This window comes from Chanodichthys erythropterus, chromosome 13 (genome assembly GCF_024489055.1).
Source record: "Chanodichthys erythropterus isolate Z2021 chromosome 13, ASM2448905v1, whole genome shotgun sequence".
NCBI lineage: Eukaryota > Metazoa > Chordata > Actinopteri > Cypriniformes > Xenocyprididae > Chanodichthys > Chanodichthys erythropterus.
In genome coordinates, this window is record NC_090233.1 from 6,322,866 (window position 1) to 6,349,018 (window position 26,153).

Below are 26,153 nucleotides of genomic sequence, written 5' to 3' on the forward strand. Positions count from 1 at the left end.
ATTATTGTGGAAATCCGCATCTGCCTCATCTCTCTACCAGTACACGTAACAGAAGAACGGACCTAAACCGACCGGATTTCCACAGTCAAGAAATATGGAGACACTCCCGGCTCCCTGGCTACCGCTCCTCCAACGCCTCTCACTCACCTTTCTGCTGGCGATCGCCTCATCGGGCTTCTTCAGGTTGGTCGTTCACTGGAGAGGTATGTGGAGGAGTTCGTTGAGCTGGCTTATCTGACTGACTGGCCCGATGCTAATTTAATCGCCCTGTTTTTGGACGGTCTGGATGACAACACTCTCCGTCTCCATGAACCTGATTATCGTCTCTCCTTAAGTGAAACTATCAATTTTATTTTGTTTTTGAATAATTCCAAATTCTATGTGGATGAGTGTTGGTCTCCAGTCCGTCCAGAAACACGGTCGGCTGGGCCAGTTAGTCAGCCTCCGTATTCCTCCGCTTACCCCTCCAGTGAACGTCCTTCCTGCCCCACGTTGGACCCAGATTCTCCTGCTGGGTCCGGAAAGCGGAAGAGGAGGAAAAAACCTGCTCCAGAGCCCGCTCCAGTCGCTCCAGAGCCCGCTCCAGTCTCTCCAGAGCCCGCTCCAGTCTCTCCAGAGCCCGCTCCAGTCTCTCCAGAGCCCGCTCCAGTCTCTCCAGAGCCCGCTCCAGTCTCTCCAGAGCCCGCTCCAGTCTCTCCAGAGCCCGCTCCAGTCTCTCCAGAGCCAACTCCAGTGCCTGTGGGGATCTTAATTGTATTTGAGGGAATGAACTGGCCCTCAGCTCCAGTCTTCGCCGAGCCAAGTTCTCCAGTCTCCGCCGCCGAGCCGAGTTCTCCAGTCTCCGCCGCCGAGCCGAGTTCTCCAGTCTCCGCCGCCGAGCAGAGTTCTCCAGTCTCCGCCGCCGAGCAGAGTTCTCCAGTCTCCGCCGCCGAGCAGAGTTCTCCAGTCTCCGCCGCCGAGCAGAGTTCTCCAGTCTCCGCCGCCGAGCAGAGTTCTCCAGTCTCCGCCGCCGAGCAGAGTTCTCCAGTCTCCGCCGCCGAGCCGAGTTCTCCAGTCTCCGCCGCCGAGCCGAGTTCTCCAGTCTCCGCCGCCGAGCCGAGTTCTCCAGTCTCCGCCGCCGAGCCGAGTTCTCCAGTCTCCGCCGCCGAGCCGAGTTCTCCAGTCTCCGCCGCCGAGCCGAGTTCTCCAGTCTCCGCCGCCGAGCCGAGTTCTCCAGTCTCCGCCGCCGAGCCGAGTTCTCCAGTCTCCGCCGCCGAGCCGAGTTCTCCAGTCTCCGCCGCCGAGCCGAGTTCTCCAGTCTCCGCCGCCGAGCCGAGTTCTCCAGTCTCCGCCGCCGAGCCGAGTTCTCCAGTCTCCGCCGCCGAGCCGAGTTCTCCAGTCTCCGCCGCCGAGCCGAGTTCTCCAGTCTCCGCCGCCGAGCCGAGTCCGCCAGAGTCCGCCCCCTCGCCGACTGCTCCAGGCTCCGACGCCGCGCCGAGTTCTCCAGTCTCCGCCGCCGAGCCGAGTTCTCCAGTCTCCGCCGCCGAGCCGAGTTCTCCAGTCTCCGCCGCCGAGCCGAGTTCTCCAGTCTCCGCCGCCGAGCCGAGTTCTCCAGTCTCCGCCGCCGAGCCGAGTTCTCCAGTCTCCGCCGCCGAGCCGAGTTCTCCAGTCTCCGCCGCCGAGCCGAGTTCTCCAGTCTCCGCCGCCGAGCCGAGTTCTCCAGTCTCCGCCGCCGAGCCGAGTTCTCCAGTCTCCGCCGCCGAGCCGAGTTCTCCAGTCTCCGCCGCCGAGCCGAGTTCTCCAGTCTCCGCCGCCGAGCCGAGTTCTCCAGTCTCCTCCGCCGAGCCGAGTTCTCCAGTCTCCGCCGCCGAGCCGAGTTCTCCAGTCTCCGCCGCCGAGCCGAGTTCTCCAGTCTCCGCCGCCGAGCCGAGTTCTCCAGTCTCCGCCGCCGAGCCGAGTTCTCCAGTCTCCGCCGCCGAGCCGAGTTCTCCAGTCTCCGCCGCCGAGCCGAGTTCTCCAGTCTCCGCCGCCGAGCCGAGTTCTCCAGTCTCCGCCGCCGAGCCGAGTTCTCCAGTCTCCGCCGCCGAGCCGAGTTCTCCAGTCTCCGCCGCCTACGAGCCCTCAGCTCCAGCCGCCGCCTACGAGCCCTCAGCTCCAGCCGCCGCCTACGAGCCCTCAGCTCCAGCCGCCGCCTACGAGCCCTCAGCTCCAGCCGCCGCCTACGAGCCCTCAGCTCCAGCCGCCGCCTACGAGCCCTCAGCTCCAGCCGCCGCCTACTGCGGCCTTCTGGAGCCCCGGCTGCGCTTCGGTCGGCGGAGCCGTGGATTCCGCCATCTCCCGCGCCGCCTGGGCTCGACGGCTTCAAGGCTTCGGCTCCTGACCCTCCATGGCCGCCTTCGGCCCCTGACCCTCCATGGCAGCCTGCTGCACCTGACCCTCCATGGCTGCCTTCGGCCCCTGACCCTCCATGGCTGCCTTCGGCCCCTGATCCTCCATGGCTGCCTTCGGCCCCTGACCCTCCATGGCTGCCTTCGGCCCCTGACCCGCCATGGTGTTTGAGCCCGCCCTGGAGACCTCCACTCCAGTCTGCTCTTCCCCCTGCTCCGGCTTGAGGTCTCCAGGGCGCCCACCCCCCTCCCGGTTGTTACATCTACGGCGCGAGGACGCGCCTACCGGGAGGGGGAGGTACTGTTACAGATCCCTTGTTCTCCTAGACTCCATTTCCCAAGATCCTCCTGTTCTCCACACCTGCACTCACTTCCCTCGTCTTCTCCCCATCATGACTGATCACCTGCACCTGGACTCTATTGTTAGCACTCCCTTTATATGACACTCACTCCCTTCACTCCTGGTCCGTTCTGAATGTTGTTTACTGTGTATGTTGGCGTTCCTTACCTTTGTTACATTAAAAGCATTATATTATTGTGGAAATCCGCATCTGCCTCATCTCTCTACCAGTACACGTAACAATGGTAGCCTTCTTTTTAAAAAAGACTTGTGAAAATTGTTTGTGGTAAATTCATCTGTGGTGTTACTGTCTTTCATAGCAACACCACAGTCAAACTGTAAGCAGTTATGTTATGTGTATTTCATTTTGTTTTCAAAAGTCAAAATGTGTTTAACCTCCTTTTTACTGGGTCTAGTATAATAGGTTATTTTAAATGCATAGCCATAAAGTATATTAATATTATGAAAGACAAGCACATTTCTGCCTCATGTTTGCCACTGTAATTAAAGAACAAGCCTAATTTACTTAATATATATAAGAGGTGTGTTTTTTGCTGCAAAGAATGACAATTACTGAATTCCAATATGTGGTTTAACTGCAGCATGATTAGTTAATAAAACACAGGGGTTTGTGTAAAAGTAGCAGAGTTATTTAGTGAATTCATCCTTGAATGTTAATCATAAATTTGGGCGTTGGTGTTAAAAGAGAAAAATCAATGCACATTGTTCACATTATGTTAATAGATGGAGAAGCAGAAGCCTAAAAGCAAAGTGGGATTCCAATCTCTGTCCGTGGGAGTGTTCTTTCTGTTCTTGGTGTTAATTTGGTGTGATACCCATCCCATCGGCCTTTATTGTGCTTTGATCCAGAAAGCCGAGCAGTTCCACAACTCCACCCCCCCATACACGTTTCCCCTTTCTTTTTCTCTCTGTACTGCTGTGAGGGCATCAGGTGGTGTCAGAACTCATCAGGCTGAAGGCATCACCAGTCCCAAGTGCAGTTCATCTGATTGTCACATCTAGAGGAGACACACAATATCCTAACAATGGAGGTGGTAGAGAGTTTTAGAGACGGAGAGCAAAAGCTCGTACAGGGTTGTGACCTGTTCACTACTAACAGACAATGATTTATCTACCCTGATGCCCCATTCCAAAGTGATTTGGAAGTGACTGAGGTGTTGCTATGCTTTCAATGGTTTACTGCTTTATTCCAGTTACTACATTAAACTACTAAATGTCCATGACACATTCTTTAAATGTAAATGAACGTGGCTAATAATCCACAGCTTCAAAGACAAGGGGACAAGAATGGCACACAGACATGGTTTCCTTGAAGGGGAACCAGTTTCTGTGCTGCTTTAGCAATAACATACCCATCAATGTTGACTTGAAAATTACAAAGAATTTCATCATCCAAGACAAAGCTGCTTCAATTGCAGGTACAGTATCTAGGTTATTTAGGGGAATGTAAAATATTCCACTAAGAAGAATATGTAATTTGAGACCATAGAACTTAGTACAAAGCAAACTTGGCATTCGCCTAAATCTGTCATTCTCACTAGCACATCAAATCAACATGCAGAAACACATTTACAGATGTTTTCTTGATGCATCATTAGTGTATGCCGATTTTTAATGTGGTAACCTGACATTTTAACTATACCCTTTGAGTATGCATTTTCAGTGATCAGATCACAAGTAGTCAGTTGAGATGCATTACCATTTTCAAGACAGTTTTCTTATATAATCAGTCATCACACTTTTAATCAGTTTTGCAGGAGAGCTGCACAGGAAATACTAATTGTTGCATACGTTCTAAAAGTTCAAATATTTCACTGCACCCAAGGCTCAAATTGTATCTGAAATTATGATCAGAACTCCACACAACTTTCATACTACTTTCCATTGAAAATGAATGACTTCTGGTCTGTTATTTATCGGTTTACACTACACATGCATTGTGGTCTTATTTCTGACTACCTCCATATGTGGGGTTTCAGTGAACTAATCACAAAAGTTTTTAGACCCCCGTTTCTATTTATCACTAACCACTGCCAATTCACAAAAAAACTGATGTTAATGCCAAGTGTAAATGTTAGTAATTCCTTCTGAAGGATTTGGTAATACTTGAGTCATTACTAGTGTGTTATCATGATCTTCACTTTAGAAAGAATTATACATTACGCATTATTCACATTAATTATGAACCTGTATATAGTAGTTCTTACTCTGGGAGGTATGAAAAAATAGTAATTATTGATAAGATTATAGTGAACTACCTCATTCAACTGAGCACTACTACTTATTAATTAATCTGAGTTTCTTGTTAGTTAATAGCAGTTACTAGAATGTTAATATTGTGTTATTAATTTGTTCCTGGTTATTCATTTATGACGGTGTATTCTAAAGTGTTACCTAATCTTCTAACTATTAAATCCTCTTCCATCAAAGGTGGACTCAGTAGAATTTCAAAAACACTGTTTGGAAGTTAGTCAGGCTGACACCAACAACAAATGTCTAACCAATCAGCATTAGGGGGCGTATGACAGTTGAGGAGAGAAAATGAGCAAGAGGGAGATTTGAAAATAAGAAAAGAAAAAAAAAACTGCAGAATGAGAGATGGGACACAACACAAAAGCTCAAAAGATTATCACTGGAATGAAGGTTTATGAATGGGCAAGTGCTTTAGGACTGCGTTTATATTAGAAAAGTTTTACAGCACTGGAGAGAGCTAAGTGGGAAGGCCTGAAAAAAGATGCAGAGGCTGCTTTGATTCCACTTCTCATGTGAGTAACACTGGATTTGACTGTCTGGAGCTGCTGTGCTGACAAGCATTATATCACTCACATTAAAGGTGCCCTAGAATGCTTTTTCACAAGATGTAATATAAGTCTAAGGTGTCCACTTAATGTGTCTGTGAAGTTTCAGCTCAAAATACCCCATAGATTTTGTTTAATTAATTTTTGTAACTGCCTATTTTGTGGCATCATTAAATATGCGGCGATTCAGACTGCTTCCCCTTTAAATCCTTGCGCTCCCTGCCCCCGAGCTTGCGACTCAAATACATTGTATAAACAAAGTTCACACAGCTAATATAACCCTCAAAATGGATCTTTACAAAGTGTTCATCATGCATGCTGCATGCATGCATCAGATCATGTAAGTACAGTATTTATTTGGATGTTTACATTTGATTCTGAATGAGTTTGAGGCTACGATCCGTGGCTAACGGGCTAAAGCTAACATTACACACTGTTGGAGAGATTTATAAAGAATGAAATTGTGTTTATGAATTAAAAATGAAAATAACGGCTCTTGTCTCTGTGAATACAGTAAGAGACGATGGTAACTTTAACCACATTTAACAGTACATTAGCAACATGCTAACAAAACATTTAGAAAGACAATTTACAAATACCACTAAAAATATTATGATATCATGGATCATGTCAGTAATTATTGCTCCATCTGCCATTTTTTGCTATTGTCCTTGCTTGCTTACGTAGTCTGATGATTCAGCTGTGCACAGATCCAGATGTTAATACATACTGCCTTGTGTAATGCCTTGAATGGCTGGTATATGCAAATATTGGGGGCGTACATATTAATGATCCCGAATGTTACGTAAAAGTCTGTGTTATGTTGAAATTAGCCTGTTCTTTGGAGGTCTTTTAAACAAATTAGATGGAGTTTGAGACTCACTGTATGTCATTTCCATGTACTGAACTCTTGTTATTCAACTATGCCAAGGTAAATTCAATTTTCAGTTCTATGGCACCTTTAACTCACAATTACAACTTCCATCGTTTTACTATTATTATTTATCAACATGAATTATTATAACATTATAAACTTATCTCTGCACTGTAGATCAACATGCAAGTTATGAGATATAGCACGGATAGATTATCGAGATGAATTAGCATCGTGCCATAACATTACACTGCCAATAACTGCGTCATAACAGAACAACAAGTATAGATCAGCAAATAAAATAATATTCCTGTACTCACTCTTATTAAGAGGCACAGCAGCACAATATACACTCAATCTGAGGCTGATAACCAAGTTATATGTCTTTTCCAGCGCCTGTGCATGCGACAAACTGATATGTGCAGCGGCTTGCTCAGTGCTGAATTGTTTTGCTTGCGAACTATGTGCGCGTCGTGCTTTCATAATAAAAGTCCCCGCATAATGTTAAGCGCTACAGCGCTCCTAATCCTCTCAATAGCCTTTTGCACATATTTACTCTTATGTACTGTACGTTCATTTATTTTGTGCTTCCTTGTCGTTCATTCATCAACTGTGCTTTATTTTTTGTGAAGCATTTTGTTGCCATCAGCTGTGATAAACAGACATCCACTCGCATTGCGTCTGGAACAGTGGCCAGATAGTGAGAGTTTTGCAGTTTGTAGTTTCATTGTTAGTGCACTTGCCTAGCTTGCCAGCAGCGGACGGGCCGGGGTTCGAAACCGGCCTGGAGTAGGGTGGTTAGGATTGGAGTGTGAGTTTTGGAGGCAGAGCAATGAAGAGAGGGGTGGGTTTGTTTGGGTTGATTTCAAATATAAACAATGTCCAACAGCGTTTTTCAAAATCTACTGATCCCACCTTTAAGTACTGAAAAAGTTATTGTCTTTGAGTATTTGTAAGTATTTCTGTAATTGTAAGAACATTATTCTCAGCTCCCTTCACAGAATGTCCATGGCTAACTGCTTCACAGGTCTCCTACAATATTTCCATTAATGACATAATGTATGTGTAATATTTACATACCCTTACTTCTTTTGCACATTAAATTCCTCCTTAAGCAGTCCCACTTTATATTAAGTGGCCTTAAAGGTGCCCTAGATTCAAAAATGGAATTTACCTCGGCATAGTTAAATAACAAGAGTTCAGTACATGGAAAAGACATACAGTGAGTCTCAAACTCCATTGTTTCCTCCTTCTTATATAAATCTCATTTGTTTAAAAGACCTCCGAAGAACAGGCGAATCTCAACATAACACCGACTGTTACATAACAGTCGGCGTGTACACCCCCAATATTTGCATATGCCAGCCCATGTTCCCAACATTATGAAAGGCATTAGACAAGGGCAGAACGTCTGGATGTGCACAGCTGAATCAACAGACTAGGTAAGCAAGCAAGGATAATAGCAAAAAATGGCAGATGGAGCAATAATAACTGACATGATTCATGATCCCATGATCTTTTTAGTGATATTTGTAAATTGTCTTTCTAAATGTTTTGTTAGCATGTTGCTAATGTACTGTTAAATGTGGTTAAAGTTACCATCGTTTCTTACTGTATTCCCTGAGACAAGAGCCATCGCTATTTTAATTTTTAAACACTTGCAGTCTGTATAATGCATAAACACAACTTCATTCTTTATAAATCTCTCCAACAGTGTAGCATTAGCTGTTAGCCACGGAGCATAGCCTCAGACTCATTCAGAATCAATGTAAACATCAAAATAAACACTGTACTTATGCGATTAGACATGCTGCATGACGAACACTTTGTAAAGATCCATTTTGATTTTATGTTGTTTAAGGCAAGCGCGAGCTCTTGGGGCATGGAGCACGAGATTTAAAGTGCCACACACCCTGAAACGGCTCATTTCTAATTATGCCCTAAAATAGGCAGTTAAAAAATTTTATTAAAAAAAAGTCTATGGGGTATTTTGAGCTGAAACTTCACAGACACATTCAGGGGACAACTTAGACTTATATTACATCTTTTTTTAAAAAGTTCTAGGGCACCTTTAACTACTATGTACTGACATCAAAAATAAGTACAATGTACTTATTAGGTTCATATTGAATTGCAAAACACTTTTGCTGCCATTGAGGTGGGATACGGGTAAGGTTAGGGAAAGCTTTGGTGGTATTGGTAGGTTTAAGGGTAGGGGTAAGCGGTAAGGGATGGGTCAACAGTGTAATTAGGGGCCAAGCCCCGAAGGGGCTGTAGCCCCTATTGTAATTGTACGTTTTCCCTTTTATTATTATTATTCTTCCTCCCGAATGGGAGTCTATGGCAGCCCTATCAACGGAACATGAGAAAATGATGAAATTTGGCACAGTTGTAGAGATGCTCATGAATAGTGATTGGACCAAATTTGGAGTCTCTAGAACCAACTCTATAGCGCCACCACCAGTTCAAAATTTCAACATTCTAACGGTTTTATCATTTGAACTGTTTGTCATAGAAAAATTAAATTTAGTTCATCTGATTCGTCTCTTCATGCTGATGCTATTCAACTTCTTACATTAAGTCTCCACCCATTACAGTAGCGGCCATTTTGAAAAGTACAGTATTTGTTTTTTTCGCTTCTCCTCCTTCAAAATTTGTCCAATTTTGTCCAATCTTTGATCAGATTATCTTTGGACTGAGCCGCACAGAAATGACTGAACAGATTTTTTTTATTCATCTTTGTTCAAAGGTTATGATGTCACGAAGTTAACGAGGTCGACCCGAAATTAGTATAGAGGCTGTATCTCGGCCAAACTTTGAGCAATCGAAACAAAAATTGGTACGCTTCATCAGAACCATGGTCTGAGGGTCTATGCCAAACTTGGGAACAGCGCCACCTACAGGTCATGAGATATGAAAAATGGCTATTTTGGCCAATAACTTTTGAACAGTTTGTCAGAAAATCAAGATCTTGGTGTCTATGGATTCCTTGGATCATGCCGAATCCGACGATACCGATTCTGTCAATATTGGATGTATCACGTGTCCGCCATTTTGAATTTTGTCATAAATTGCGATATCTTTTAAACAATTTGACATATCTTCACAAAAATTGGTATGTATGACCTTTAGAAGGTCGTGAAGGTACCTGAGAAGTTTCAGCACAGCGCCACCTACTGTTCCACAGATGTAATGATTATTTCAAAAACGCTTATAACTTTTGAAAACACTTTCCAAAATGTGTATGCTTCATGTCATTTTATTCCCTGGCTTATGCCGATTCCGACAATGTATCATTTGCCATTTTCCTTAAATGTACCTGTCTGCCATATTGAAGTAAATGAAAAACAGTTTTTTCGCTACTCCTCCTACAAATTTTGGTCAATTTTGTCCAAAATCAGCTCAGATGATCTTTGGACCGAGCCGCACAGAAATGACTGAACAGATTTTTGATATTCGCTACCATTCCCAAGATATTCATCTCTGAATGTGACCTTGCTTGTGTTTGTTGTCTTATGCTAGTTAGCTTAGCACAGTAATTGCTTAGCATGCTAAACTATTGCTATTCTTTCTAATGTGGTCTTCAGTCAACAGGTTAACCAAAACTTAGTTGGCATTAAATAACTTTGCATACTAATATGGTTAACATGCTATGAAGCTTTTTTTTTTTTTGTGAACTCTTTCTCACACTGAAACCTCTGCTTAGCATACTGATGAACTTGCATGGCTGATTAGCTCAATGTGTTACACCACGGATCCCGAATGCTCTGCATCGTGGGTTCGAAACTCAGTGTGACACATGCCCAGACCGCATGAGGTACTGTGGCAGGAAAAGATGCAGAACTTGTGTCTGTTCTAGGCATTCTGCCTAAAACTGGTCTAATCTGAAGCTATCACATGCAATTCCTTTATGTCCAAATTCGTAGTTATTCTTCTTCCCCCTGTATGGTAATCAATGAACCATAAAAAGGAAAATTATCAAATTTGGCATGCTTGTAGTGATAGTAATTAAAAGTAATTTGACCAACTTTGGAGTATCTAGGACTAAGTCTATAGCGCCACCACCAGTTCAAATATTCACTTTTGTAAAGGTTATAACTTTTGAACCCTTTGTTCCAGAAAAATGAATGTCAATACAACTGATTCCTCTCTTCATACTGATCACATTCAATATCTTACATTAAGACTCCACCCAGTACAGTAGTGGCCATTTTGAAAAGTACAGTATTCCATTTTTTCACTACTCCTCCTACAATTTTTGTCCAATTTTGTCCAAAATCAGCTCAGGTGATCTTTGGACCGAGCCGCACAGAAATGACTGAATGGATTTTTGATATTCGCTACCATTCCCAAGATATTCATCTCTGAATGTGACCTTGCTTGTGTTTGTTGTCTTATGCTAGTTAGCTTAGCATGCTAATTGCTTAGCATGCTAACCAGTTGTCATTCTCTTTAATGTGGCTCTTCAGCTATCAAGTTAACCATGAGCTTCATTAGCATTAAGTTAGCTTAGCATGCTAATATGGTTAGCATGCTAAGTAATGCTTTTTTGTAAATTTTTTCTTACACTAAAAGTTCTCTTCCACAGATTGTTGAATGTGCATCCTCAAGTAGCTCAATGTGTAAAGCCAGTTACCTGATGAGCTCTGCACCCCAAGATAGTGGGTTCGAATCCCAGGTGGAACGGTTTTATGAAATAGTGTGTTTTGATTCCTTTACTGCCTCTTGGATTAGAAATAAATGCTTTTTGTTTCATGCTGTGTTCATTTTCATCTAAGCTTATGTACATAAGTTCTGAGTTCATTTTCGCCCGTAATTCTGAACCAGCTGTTTCATGTTTGTTCATTTTCTGCTGTTTTTCCTCTTCCTGCTCTGTATTGCGCTACAGCATGATGAGCTGCAGAATGATCTAAAGTAGTTATTAAATATAACATTCAGTGCAGTTTTATAAAAATTCTTCATTTTGAGTTCATTTTCACATGAACTAATGAACTTCGGCAGGTGTGCTAACATTCACCTGCACAGTGGCGCAATGAGTTGAGAAATGGACATTGGACCCGGAGGTTGTGGGTTCGAATCCCGTGTGGGGTGCCTTTATACAATTGTGTGTAATGAGTCATTTTGATACCTTTTTTATCCAAATAAGCATTGTACTAATCTTTATTCCTCTTGAATGAGATACAAGTGTTTTTAGTTCATTCCGTGTTCATTCTCTGAACTTCTATTAATTTTCATTTCATTTCCACCTGTCCTTCTGAACGAGCTGTTTAGCATGTACATTCAATTTCTGCTGTTTTTGCTCTTCCTGCTCCGTATTGCGCTACTGCCCCTTCTGGGGCTTGACCCCGAATTGCTGCTTGCAGCTATATTTATAAATGTAATTACAGAAATTAAGTACAGATGTAATTACATGCAGGCGTTTTTAAAATATAAGTACAATGTAAAAACACGTATGTACACAATAAGTGCATTGTATCAAATGATTAATTTAAATGTAAGTACATAGTAGTTAAGGCCACTTAATATAAAGTGGGACCCCTTAAGCATATAAGCACATATGTTATGTATGTTTTGTATATGCTACTGTGTATTGTATACGTGTATACTTTTAAATCTCTTCTTGTAATATTCCTGTACCTACACACTCAGAAGCTTATGTCTTTCGAAATTTCCTTGTGTGTAAGCATTCGGATTCTTGTTTTCAGAATATTCTAACATGCATGTTTTCACAACATTCTAACAATATTCTAACATAAGCTTACTGTTTTTGTAATTATACAAATGTGCAGTATTCAGAAAGTAGAGTCAGAAAGTTAATATTCTATCACAAACAGCCTTAGTCCCCCCCATTAAAGTAGCTGCTCCATGTAATACTTTTCATGATGCAGTGGCAATTACTTGAACCCTTGAGACAGCGCAGCTGCTAAATCTAAAAGTGAACTATTCACTTTTCAGAGCCTCAGTGAAATCCCTTTGAGGCAGTTCTACACTTCATTGTGATATTTAAATGACGGTGTAAATGAATGACATAATGAAAACTTTGTGTGCTGTACTGCAGTCTGAAAATAATAATGAAGATGCTGTAGAAATTAAATGAAATCTATGTGAGTGATCTTATTCATTCTCATTGCCTAAAACATTTCCTCGAAGGGAACTGGAAACATGAAACAATTAATATTAATAAAAGTTACTTCCATCTCTCTGACATCCGATCATCCGATCATTATTAAAGCAACGCTTTAAGACAATATACTTCTCTGTAAATATAGGGCTACCTCTCTCTAAAAAATAAATAAATAAATAAATAAATCCTTGACACTAGGCTTGAATAGCTCCTTTGAAGAAAAAAAAAAAAAAAAAAAAAAAAACTTGCATAGGCTATGTACAAAGGCTATATATAACAAAGGTACCTCTGTGTCACTACAATTAATTATAACATATTATTGATAATGCATATTTCCCTTTTGAGCTAATTTGCTTCAGTGCTCATGTTGTGATTTCAAAACATGAAGTTAAACAAAACATTGTAATATAAAGTCAATAAAGTTCTTCTTAATGAGCGATGTTGTTAAAGTACAATTATTATAGTCACAGTCCACCCTGGAACAAGGGCAAAATGGAGATACAGTATCTACAGGCTCTGGACTAGGAACAGGATAGGACGCAATAGGCCTAGAAGCAGAAACAGATGTGGCTTCTGGTGCTGGTTATTGAACGGACATTGCCTCTGGCTGAGAGTCTGGGACAGACGTGGGCACCAGCTCATTGTCTGTGGCAGTCACTGGACATTGGCTCATGGGAGCTGATACATTCCTCCTCCCCCTCATCCTGTTGGAATGGCAGGAGATAGAGATAGTGCCTTTGGCTGAAATAAATAGGAAAAATTTGTTATGTCTCTGGGTGAAAAAATATGCTAGGTATTGAAGTGTGCAGAGTTGCCTCTGCTGGCTTCAGCCTGGTCTGTTCTTCTGTAACATTGAACTTTTTCTGTATTGACAAGAGCAAGGTCACTAAACCCAGTTGTGGACATTTGTTCAAACAGGCACTGAGAACATACAAAATTTACGTTACTTAAATGGGTATTTCTGTTATATAGTATATTTCTAATATCTTATTTATATTTATAAATTAATAACGCTTTGTGTGTCCAAGACTGTTGCTTTGAATCTATTCCCTAATGTAAAATAAATATACTAAAATGTGTTTGAAATACATTTATTTTATGTATACTACAAATGCATTTTCATATTTATGTACTTAATATAAATATCCTGCAATTGTACTTTTAGGCACGGTTTCACAGACAGGGCTTAGCCTAAGCCAGGATTAGGCCTTAGTTCAATTAGGATATTTAAGAAGCTTTTATGAACATACACTAGAAAAAAACATTACTGGTGTGCATCTTGAGACAAAACAATGGCTCTGACATATTTTAAGATATGTGACCAGTCACGGAAAGTAGGGACACGTCGGTTCAGGGGCATTTTGAGTTATTCACAGATTCTGAAAGTGTAGTCTCCAAGCTTTCCAAGCTGATAATGTTTGGAGAAGTTGTGGCCATTTGAAGGTAGGCATTCAAGAAAGCTCTATAGGGAGAAAAACGCCTCTAAAGTTGCAGTTCTCACCTGTTCTCACCTGCTGGGAGTGACAATAGGGCTCATTTACATCTCATTTAGATAAACCATACCCCCTGTAAAGCTGCATGGACCGCATACTATTAATAATAAAGGTTAATGTGCATTATAAATGTCAGTAATTTATCTTTTTTGACTTTTATAAAAAGGATTTAGAGGCTGAAATATGTGACTTTTTTTGTCAAAACTCTATTTGTGCATTGTAGATTGTTGTAAGACACTCCTTTAAAATCTGCCCATCATTTTTAATGTTATTATTTTAATGTTTGTGTAAAGAAAAAGTACATATTGATGCTAATTGTATTTGTTATTTGCTGGTTTTCCACATGAAACTTGGTGAATTTACTTTTTGAACAGGATTCTGTGATAACCGTGATCATTTTGGTCACTATAATCATGAAATGAAATTTTCTCACCTGAGAAGCCTGTTAAAGAAGAATAGGCAATCCAGGAACTAACTGGACTAACAGAGGCCAGAGATAGCTAACTATGGCTATTCAAAACACTTTTCAAGACAATAAATACATGATTGAGACGATGAATGCATGTATTGACTGAATTTGTGTCTGAATAGCGCTCCCTCCGTGGGCGTGGCCGCATTAGAGGATAATGAGCTGAATCACAGACTTCTGACATGGCTCTCTTTTCATACAGATTACATAAACACAGCATGTTTGTTTTTGATTTGACTTACACGATTTAAAACCTGACATTTCAATGTTTTTTCAGACACAAGTATAATTTTTTTATGATTAGTATTCACTAAGTTACAGTTCATTTTCTGAGAACTATCAGATTGGACTTCGCTCAGAGGGAGCTGAGAGATCACGCATCATGTAAGTTTTTATTTTACAAAAAGCACAACATTTTGTTTTTACTCTGAGTGTACACAAATAAAAGAAGACATTCTATAGTTTCAATTGATACATTACTTATGTCTCTAGGACAAAAAATGACGGAGTATTTTAAGTCTGTTTTGCTGCAATGTGAAAAAAATTTTCATCGTCGCTCAGATCGTCTTCAGAATCAGTGAGCGCTTGTTCATAAGCATCCGGCTTGTCGAAGAAGTACTTCAAAACATTTTCGGTGTAACGGCCACGGTTCTTCATTGAATTTTGATATCAGCTAGAGCCGGACAGAGCTGCATAATAAGTAGCCACGCTTCCCAGTATGGAAATACACACAGACATGACACGCCCCTACTGCGTGCTAGAATCTCCGAAAAACAAGCTGATTTCAACCTCAAAATGTACGCTTTTAAATATACCAATACTGCTATCTCAAACACGGAAAGGCTTCTTCATGATCTCAACTAACAGATTCTGCAAAAAAAACGAAAATCACAAATTTTGAAAAAAAAAAAATGCTTCTTTCTCATTTTGCTCGAAAGTTGTGCTGCCTACTTGTGTCCCTGGTTTCCGTGACGGTCACATATGTCATTGTGTAACAAGGTTCTTGTTAGGGAAGGAAGAGGACAGGGTCGGCTTGTCTGCTGACGGTAGCTTTGTCAAAATTCACTCTCAAAAACAGAAGGCTGTGCAAACAGCACAGATGCATCAACACAATCACAAAACAACTTTCACTCCAGTAGAAACATTAGTTGCACGTCAGGGTCCACCAGTCAGTAGTCCTTCTCTCTCTCGCACACTCCTGTTTCTCCTGGCGTTTTATACTCTCTCCATGCCAATTACTGGAACAAGAGACAGGTGTTCGTTATTTGCGTTTAACCCACTCACTAACCGCGCGTCTCCCGACTCTCTCTCCCGCTGCAGACTCCGCTGAACCACGCCCCCCTCGCCACATACCCCCATATTTCTGGAGAGGAGATCGGCCACAGCCATCTGAACACCCGGCCTGTGGACCACCTTGAACTTAACCCTTTCGACCGTGAGTTTAAAATATTCTAACTGTCCCCCCAGAGTGAGTTTTTTTAAGGCGACCGTTATTTTAGAACGTTCACCTTTAATGTTTCCATAGCGACGCGTCTTGCGTGTCAAGAGCGCTGAATGCAGCAACAATAACACTGTATGACAGATGGATCACTATTATTTAGTTTTTCCTTTTTTATTTAAAATATTCGCAAAATTGCTTACCATGTCATCAACTATCTGATATTCAGATTCTCAAATATGTGTAAGTGAGTGTGCTTTGTCGTTTTAAAACCTTTATAAACGATCTTTATCTTGATCTATAATGCGAGATGGGCGCCGCCATCTTAGTTTGCGCTGCAGTTCACAGAGTCCTGTCAGTCGGATTTACAGCAGGTTAATTCATCATTTTCTTCCGAAATATATGCAAGTAAGTGGCTGGTGAACTGGAAGAATAATAGAGTAAACTTTATAGTTACTTAGGCCCATTATGTGTGTCTGATATGAATAAATGTCGCCAAATTATATTTGTTATTGCTGCTTCCACTGATGTCAGACATCAATGTGTAAATTATAAACGCTTAATGTATTGTTTTAATGGTGCTTATGCATATTTAAATGTCTGAAACCTTAAAATAAACATTATGTGCCTGAAAACACTGCATAGCTGTGATATATGACAAGAGCTGCGCGCGTCCGTCTTGTAGCCAGAGCGCGAAAGCACAGTTTGAATCGGGCAGTTATGTGACGTCGCTGAACGTTCGAAATCCCATATGTGGTACCGTACGCCCAGGGGCACTGAAATAAAAATCCCATATGTGGGACCGTACCGCTCAAAGGGTTAAAAGGCTGTAAATCTAGATACCAACGAGTGATCCGCGCGTTGGTATCCTTCATGCGGTGGAGGAGCGTGGAGCGTGGTCTGAACAGAGGGTGAATTTTCGTCCCAGGAGATAATAGCGTAATAATAGCGATAATAGGTGAGGGCGGCCCACATGATGGCAAGGCATTCTTTTTCCACGGTGCTGTACTTAGTCTCTCTCTTAGAGAGCTTGTGACTAATGTACAGCACCGGCCATTCCTTCCCCTCTATCTCCTGGGACAGGACGGCACCCAGCCCCCTGTCCGATGCGTCAGTCTGCAACACAAAAGGGAGAGAAAAATCAGGAGATTGAAGCAACGGCCCGCCACATAGAGCAGCCTTCACCTGGGTAAACGCCTGCTGGCACGGCTCCATCCACTGGACCGTATCTAGTGCCTCCTTTTTAGTAAGGTCAGTCAAGGGGCTGGTGAGGTCCAAATAATTAGGCACAAACCTTCAGTAATATCCTGCCAGCCCCAGGAACTGTCTTACCTCCTGTCTTATCAATTTGGGGACGCACCTGCCCATGGCCCAAATGGAAGCCCAGATACCTTACTTCCACATGCCCAATCGCACACTTCTTCGGGTTGGCCGTGAGTCCAGCCCCCCTCAGCGACCTCAAGACAGCCCTCAAGTGCTGCATATGTAAAATCTTGTCCATGAGCCACTAAAAAGGTGGCCGGTGCCCCGAAGAGCCCGAACGGAAGTGTAACAAACTGGAGTAATCCAAATGGCGTTGTGAAAGCTGTCTTTTCTTTGGATAATGGAGACAAGGGGGTCTGCCAATAACCCTTCGTTAAGTCCAATGTCGAGTAAAAACGAGCCGTACTGAGCTGATCAAGCAGTCTGTCAACCCGTTGCATTGGATATGTGTCGAACTTCGACACAGCTTGCTGTAATCCACACAGAACTGCACTGAGCCGTCCGTTTTAGGAACTAAAACTATCTGGCTCGCCCAGTTACTGCTGGATTTTTCTATTACCCCCATTTCAAGCATCGCTCCCAATTCTGCCTGAAAAAGGGTTTTCTTGTGTTCAGGCAAGCGATACGGCTGGCTGCAAATCACCACGCCCGGCTCTGTCTCGATATGGTGCTGAATGAGGTTTGTACGGCCAGGTAGGGGAGAAAATACGTCAGCAAACTCTGCTTGTAACTTAGCTAAATGAATGAGCTGGGAGGGCGAGAGGTGATCTCCCCCTGGGGCCAGAGCGAGAGATTGTTTTTTTATATTCGCCTCCGACCCGAGATCATCCTCTCCACTAATCACTGTCACCAGCATCACTGATTCTGCCTCATTCCATTTTTTTAAGGAGATTGAGGTGGTAAATTTGACGTGCTCCGCTCCTATCAGACTGTACTACCTCATAATCGAGCTCTCCAACTTGCCGTGTGACCTCCAACGGTCCTTGCCAAGTAATTTTGAACTTGACGTTGGGAGTAATACAAGCATTTTATCTCCTGGTGAAAATTTGCGCAAATTAGTCCCTCTGTTATACAGCTGGATCTGTCTGTCCTGGGCTTGTAACAAATTCTCCATGGAAAGCCGCCCCAAAGTGTGGAGTTTTGTTCTCAAGTCCAGCACATACTGAATTTCTTTTTTAGATTGAGATGGTCTGCCCTCCCAAGTTTCTCTTAGGACGTCCAAGACCCCACGGGGCTGACGTCCATAGAGAAGCTCGAAGGGGAAAACCCCGTGGAGGCTTGCGGGACCTCTCGCACAGCGAACAACAGCGGTTCTAACCACTTATCCCAATTTTTGGCATCTTCCTGAACAAATTTTCGAATCATGGTTTTAAACGTGCGATTAAAACGTTTGACCAGCCCGTCAGTTTGTGGGTGAAAGACGCTGGTACAAATCGATTTAATGCCCAATAACTCGTAAAGTTCGCATAACGTCCGTGACATAAATGCCGTGCCTTGATCAGTAAGAATTTCTTTCAGAGTCCCCACTCGGGAGATTAGACTAAACAGTGCGTCAGCAACACTCTTAGCGGAAATGTTGCGGAGAGCCACTGCCTCCGGATATCGTGTTGCATAATCCACAATGACTAATGCAAAACGATGCCCTCTTGCTGATCGCTCTAATGGCCCGATGAGGTCCATACCAATTCTCACGAAGGGGATCTGCATTAAAGGGAGCGGGAGCAAAGGCGCTTTTGGAGCGGCCGGTGGGTTAACTGACATTCCCGACAAGATGCGCACCACCTGCACACATTCTCGTGAATGCCCGGCCAAAAGAATCCGGTCATGAGGCGATTTAGTATTGTCGTTTGTCCTAAGTGTCCAGCCATTGGAATAGAATGAGCCGCTTGGAAAATCATTTCCCTGCGGCTCCTTGGAACTAACAACTGGGTTGTATCTTCTTTTGTCTGAGTGTCTTGGGTCACTCGATACAACCGATTTTTTATGATCGCAAAATATGGATAGGTAAGCGGGTGTCCAGGTTGGAGAGGCTGACGGACCTCGATGGTACGGACCTGTTCAAATGCATGTTTCAGTGTCTCTTGGGCTCTCGGACTCATGAACTGACCCTGGTCAATACCGCCCTGCCCCCGGGCCGGGACACGAGGAGGGCCGGGCGGACGGACAGGACCTAGGTAGAGGGATAAGTCGAGAGAGAGAAGGAGGGGGGAGAGAGGGAGAGAGAAAAGCAGATGGCAGAGGTTCGCCAACCCCTGGGCACGCCACCATGTGGTCCTCCGCGAGGTGGATGGCTGAGTCCAGTGACGTGGGGCAGTGGTACTGGACCCACTCGGCTGTTCTCTTCAGGAGCCGAGTGACCAACTGCTCCAGCACCACACGATCTATGATTTGGTCCACGTTGCTTCCCTCAGCCAGTAGCCATTTGCGGCAGGAGTACCTATACGGGGGGTTCTATACGGGGAGTTGCTGTGCTGCCACCTGAGATTCGCCAGAGAGTAACGGGATCAGGCGCATTGGCCATTGGTCCCTGGGCCATCCGCAGGCCTCTGCGGACTTCTCGAACAGATCAAGGAATGCTTCAGGATCATCCTGTGGTCCCATCTTGTTTAATGGCAGGTGGGTGGGCACAGCATGCTGTCCGGTGGCTTCTGTACGAACCTCCCGGGCGATCCAGCTCCGAAACCTCTCGCAGTCCTCCTGCTGGGTTTGAAGGATGGCTTGGAATTGCCACTCCTGATCATTCCTCAAGTCCAGCAGGGCCTGATGTTGCTCTTGATGTAAGACCGCAAGGGACGAGATAACATCCACAAATGGCGTGGAGGACGAGGCTTGCATGGTGGCTGCTCCCTTCTTCCTTTCCGGGTTTCGGCACCAGTGTAATGAGGTTCTTGTTAGGGAAGGAAGAGGACAGGGTCGGCTTGTCTGCTGATGGTGGTTTTATTGTCAAAATTCACTCTCAAAAACAGAAGGCTGTGCAAACAGCACAGATGCATCAACACAATCACAAGATAACTTTCACTCCAGTAGAAACGTTAGTTGCACGTCAGGGTCCACCAGTCAGCAGTCCTTCTCTCTCTCGCACACTCCTGTTTCTCTTGCCGTTTTATACTCTCTCCACACCAATTACTGAAACAAGAGACAGGGGTTTGTTGCAAGTTGCTTTCAGTTAAAACAGCTCAAAGCATTTTAGTCTAGGACTAGCTTAAGCCTTGTCTGTGAAACCGGGGGTTAGTATACTAAATTGGTATACTTAAAGTCTGCTAAATTGGAACACATATTTTTGTGTTGAGGTCCAACTAAAGATATACTAAAGTATATTTGTGCTAAAGTGGAACTATTGCAAGTATACCTTAGGTAAACTTTAAAAATCTTGCATTCAAATTATACAGTGATCATACTATCCTTACTAATAATCATATTAAAAACACATTTTAGGTTTAATATTAAGAAATGCGCAACTGTGCAATAAAGAATAACTCCAAATAAAGTTTAATTAGAATATTTAAGTCAATAAGTCTCAAACAATATCAGTATATTAATGGGTTAGTAGTTAGTATGAAATAAATGTAGACCTATTTTAAAGGCATTTTGGTAGGGCAGACGCTGCATCCATTGCCTCTGACATGTTTTCTCACCATCATGCACCTAACTTGGAAGCTTTTTAAGAAAATTCAGAGTTACCAAAATTAATTATGAGTTGTGCTGATCATGTGCATTTTATCTCATGAATACATACTTTCTGATATGACTTAAAAACACAGTAACTGCTGAAGCTAAAACTGTCCAGCTTAAAGGTGCTACAGAGGATGTTTTGTTTTATACATTTTTGCAATATTACTTGAAACTGTCTTTACTACCTGATAAAAGACTATTTATAAGGTGCACTGAAAGGAATAATATTAATATACATCATCTGCACGAGGTAGGGCCTTAAAAACATCAGCCAATCTGGCCCTCTGGCTTGTCAGTCACTGCCATTACGTTCCTTGTGAGAGACGTGTGCGGATTGGCCCTCTGGCTTGTCAATCACTGCCATGACGTTACTTGTGAGAGACATGCAATGTTTTTGTCAGGAGACAGGAGTAACAACTGCAGATTATGAGTTACCTGTGGTGAGTCCGACATAATGAATCCACTAACACGACACAGCAAATGCTGATGGTAAACACTCGTGTTCCAATTCTCATGCACAAGTTTTGGGAGGCTTTCCTCAAAATGAGCTGTGAAGGAGGGGGTTTGTTCTTACGCAGGCACTCATTTTAAAAACTCAGTAACAGTCTTTGGTTTCTCAGTCGACGAAAAGATCCTCTGTAGCACCTTTAATTAATCAGCTGAGTCATGCACTTTTTTTTTGACTGGGCATCAGTGGGATGTAGCCCTATGTAAGATAAGACACTTTTTTTTGTGAACCTAGCAAAATGGCAACCTTCAAATGGACTTACCAAATGGAGACAGAGTGAAATTCACTCTAAAATAAAATGTCAGAGTATGTGGCAATACCTAAAAGGTCACACTAACTAGACTAATAATATTCCCTGTGGCTAAGTAAAAAAAAAACTATATCCAAATCCCAGTTATTATAGCTCTATTCTACACAGACACGTGCTTCTATTAAATATATATACCAGTACTGTTGGTGTGCTTACAGCAAGAACAGTCTGAAATTGACTCATGAGTATGAACAGATGGTGAACGACAACACAATATAACGACTCTTCAAAATAGTATGACAGTCCGAATGGTCAACTCGTTTGCTTCATTGTTTCTTTCTCCTAAGTTTTTAATGATTCCATTTTCTTCATTAATCCAAAAAAAAATATAAAAAAATGCAGTAATCAAGGAAAGACAGGATTTAGGCAGTAGATCAATACTGAATCTAAATTGACGTTCTAATAGAAACAGTTTGAAGCTTAACAAAATTGTTATGCAGCATCTTATTTTTAGAACAATGTAGTTCTCCTAACATGATGAGTGATTATTATTCACTTTTAGTTCCAGCTTTTTTGCCTTAAGCTGGGCACACATTTAACGACTAGCTAAAACATTCTAAGACTGTGCTCAACACACAGTTTCCTTTGACTGAAGCAGATTTACATACTTACACACTGAATTTGAACATCGTCTGTAATCGCCGACTGAACGCAACTGGCTCTGACTGGACGCGTTTGGGCACGATCACTCATAAGTATCAATTTACATTCATAATCGGCTTTACAATCGTTAAGTGTGTGCGCGGCTTTAGAGAAATTTTGTGCCCTCAGTGCTGCAACCAGAAAACTATGGGTGATGCAATTGTGCGCATGGTTACTTATCGACACTTGCATTTGGTGCAAGAAGAAACTTAAAGGGATAGTTCACCCCAGAAAATTTATGTTTATCTGCTTACCCCCTGTAACGAATCGGGACTGAGGCAGAGATCCATGTGCAGCATTTATTAAAGTGAGAGTGGTCGTACAGGCAGGGTCAAACAGGAGCAAACAGGAACAGCAAGGAACAGGCAGAATCGTGGTCAAGGAACAGGCAATGATCAGGACAGGCAGATATCACTCACAGGTCGGTATACAAAGCAAGGGTCAGGACAGGCAGCAACGGGTCGATAAACAGGAAACAGGCAGGATCGGTAACGATAAACAGGCAGACAATAAACACAGGGAAACGCTCAGAAATGTCACACAGGGTAAACAAGACTTCGCAAATGGGTGGTGTGTGTGAGAGTCTTATATAGTCCAGGGAGTGTGCTTAAGGTGTATGTGGCTGATGATGATTGGAGGGGAGTGTGAGCGTGTGACTGGCAGGGGGGGTTGATGGGAAATGTAGTCCGGAGAACTGACAGGATTTGTGACAGAATGTCCCCCTCCCGGAAGGCGCGTCCTCGCGCCGTAGATGGCACAACTGGGGAGGGAGGGTGGGTGCCCTGGAGACCTACAGGCAGGAGATACTGGATGTGCAGGTGGGTATGGAGGTCTCCAGGGCAGGTCCAGGAACTCAGGCCGCCACGGTGGGTCAGGTGCCACGAGCAGCCATGGCGGGTCAGGAGCCTCGGGCAGCCACGGCGGGTCAGGAGCCTCGGGCGGCCACGGCGGATCAGGAAGCCACGGCTGGTCAGATGGCTCGGGCAGCCACGGCAGGTCAGGAGTGTCAGGAAGCCACGGCGGGTCAGGTGGCTCGGGCAGCCACGGCAGGTCAGGAGTGTCAGGAAGCCACGGCGGGTCAGATGGTTCGGGCAACCACGGCAGGTCAGGTGGCTTGGGCAACCACAGCAGGTTAGGCGGTTCGGACGGCCACGGCAGGTCAGGCGGCTCGGACGGCCACGGCAGGTCAGGTGGCTCGGACGGCCACGGCAGGTCAGGCGGCTTGGACGGCCACGGAGGGTCAGGAGGCTCGGACGGCCACGGCAGGTCAGGCGGCTTGGACGGCCACAGCAAAGAGACAATACATGGCCCAAGTGGGCTACAGTCTATAAATGGCCATGATTGAGCAGGGTTCCCACCCACAAGCTCCCCACCCTCAGGTACACTGCCCCCCCCCCAAAAGTTCTTGGGGATTTCAGCGGGGCCCGTCGCAGGTTCATGGGCAAGGAGTTCGGGTGGCGCTGGCAGGGCCAGGCGTGTGGGTGCAGCCAGCAGGGCAAGACGCCTGAGTGGCGCTGGCAGGGCTGGAAGCTTGGATGGCGCTGGCAGGGCTAGGAGCCTGGATGGAGCTGGCAGGGCTGGAAGCTTGGGTGGCGCTGGCAGGGCTGGAAGCTTGGATGGCACCGGCAGGGCTAGAAGCGTGGATGGCGCCGACAGAGCAAGAAGCACAGGTGGCGCCGGCAGGGCAAGAAGCACAGGTGGCGCCGGCAGGGCAAGAAGCACAGGTGGCGCCGGCAGGACAAGACGTTTGGACGTAAGAGGGGGAAGAACAGATGGAGCCTTCCTCCTCCTCCTCCTCCTCCTCTTCCGAGGATGAGGCGATGGTTCACCGACTGGAGCGGTTTCTGGAGCAGACTCACTGGCTGAAGCGGACTCAATGGCTGGAACAACCCCTGCATCCTTGAGCACCGCAGGGGCGGCCATCTTGCCCGTGGGCACTGGCAAAGCAGCCATTTGGTCCATCGCGTCCAGGGTGCATAAATCCACTGCAATCGGCGAACAAGAGTCCATGGCAACCGGCGAGCTTGAGAGCGTTGAAACCGGCGAGCTTGAGAGCGTTGAAACCGGCGAGCTTGAGAGCGTTGAAACCGGCGAGCTTGAGAGCGTTGAAACCGGCGTGTTTGAGAGCGTTGAAACCGGCGAGCTTGAGAGCGTTAAAACCGGCGAGCTAGAGAGCGTAGCAACCGGCAGGTTTGAGAGCGAAGCGGCCGGCTGGCTTGAGAGCGAAGCGACCGGTTGGCTTGAGAGCGGAGCGACCGGCTGGCTTGAGAGCGAAGCGGCCGGCGGGTTTGAGTGCGAAGCGGCCGGTGGGCTTGAGTGCGAAGCGACCGCCGGGCTTGAGTGCGAAGCGGCCGGTTGATGCTTGGGAATGCCAGCCGCTCGCGCTGAAATCAGTGGTGGATCAGCCACACTGGAACGCAATCCTAGCTGCTTTCTGACTGATCCAGAGACGTGACGTTGCTCTGAGCGATCAGCGGAGACGTGACGTTGCTCTGGGCGATCTGCGAAGGCTTGACGTGGCTCTGGGCGATCAGCGGAGATGTGGCTCGGTGTTGTTATGGTGGTAGCCGCCATTTTGTGAATGTCCTTTGGCGCAGCGGCCATTACGTGGTTTATCTCGGTGTCGCATTCCTCCGCGACCCCCACGGTAAACGGAGAACCAACAGTCAATAACACATAGTCCAGGAAATGACTAAGAGAAGAACGGGGTCCCTCACGAATTAATTGTTCTTTGAGTGGTTGGTTGACACCATCGCAGAAAAAGTCAATAAGTGCACAGTCAGGCAGATCTGAATAATATGCAATGTTCAGGTATTCTGTGATGTAATCCTCCAGTGATCTTGTGCCCTGCGTACTCCACAACAACAATTGATTAATGTCCATACCGTGTAGAGATCCTCCGGGAAAGCTGCTGGATCGTGGTGTTGGCGAAGTCTTCTGTAACGAATCGGGACTGAGGCAGAGATCCATGTGCAGCATTTATTAAAGTGAGAGTGGTCGTACAGGCAGGGTCAAACAGGAGCAAACAGGAACAGCAAGGAACAGGCAGAATCGTGGTCAAGGAACAGGCAATGATCAGGACAGGCAGATATCACTCACAGGTCGGTATACAAAGCAAGGGTCAGGACAGGCAGCAACGGGTCGATAAACAGGAAACAGGCAGGATCGGTAACGATAAACAGGCAGACAATAAACACAGGGAAACGCTCAGAAATGTCACACAGGGTAAACAAGACTTCGCAAATGGGTGGTGTGTGTGAGAGTCTTATATAGTCCAGGGAGTGTGCTTAAGGTGTATGTGGCTGATGATGATTGGAGGGGAGTGTGAGCGTGTGACTGGCAGGGGGGGTTGATGGGAAATGTAGTCCGGAGAACTGACAGGATTTGTGACACCCCCAGGGCATCCAAGATGTAGGAGACTTTCTTTCTTCAGTAGAACACAAATGATGTCAGTCGTATAATGCATGGCAATGGTAACAAAATCTATGAGAGTAAAAAAACATGCACAGACAAATCCAAATTAAACCCTGCGGCTCGTGACGACACATTGATGTCCTAAGACATGAAAAGATTGGTTTGTGCGAAAAACTGAACAGTATTTATATCATTTTTTACCTCTATGTTGAACTGCCTTGAGCGCACACGCGGCATTCGGTGCGTACGGTGTGTACGTGCTCTGGCGTAGTTTAAACTTGGTGCCTGTAGTACAACAGTTGTTATACAAATGGAAGTAAACCACAAAAAAACATGGTTGTATTACATCAAAACTTCATTTTATTTTGTTACTTTTCATAAGGGCAGCTTTACAAATAAAAAGGACACATACAAAAAAATC

General features: G+C 44.6%; 1 protein-coding gene across 1 annotated transcript; it reads right to left on the reverse strand.

Moving 5' to 3' along the window:
• Positions 1 to 22,903: 22,903 nt before the first annotated feature.
• On the reverse strand, positions 22,904 to 24,280 carry LOC137034223 (uncharacterized). The gene is made up of 2 exons (XM_067406934.1): positions 24,247 to 24,280; positions 22,904 to 23,949 (listed from the first exon to the last, which is right to left on the reverse strand). Exons 1-2 carry the CDS (start codon positions 24,278 to 24,280, stop codon positions 22,904 to 22,906), a joined length of 1,080 nt encoding a protein of 359 aa, XP_067263035.1.
• Between the last annotated feature and the right edge of the window lie 1,873 nt (positions 24,281 to 26,153).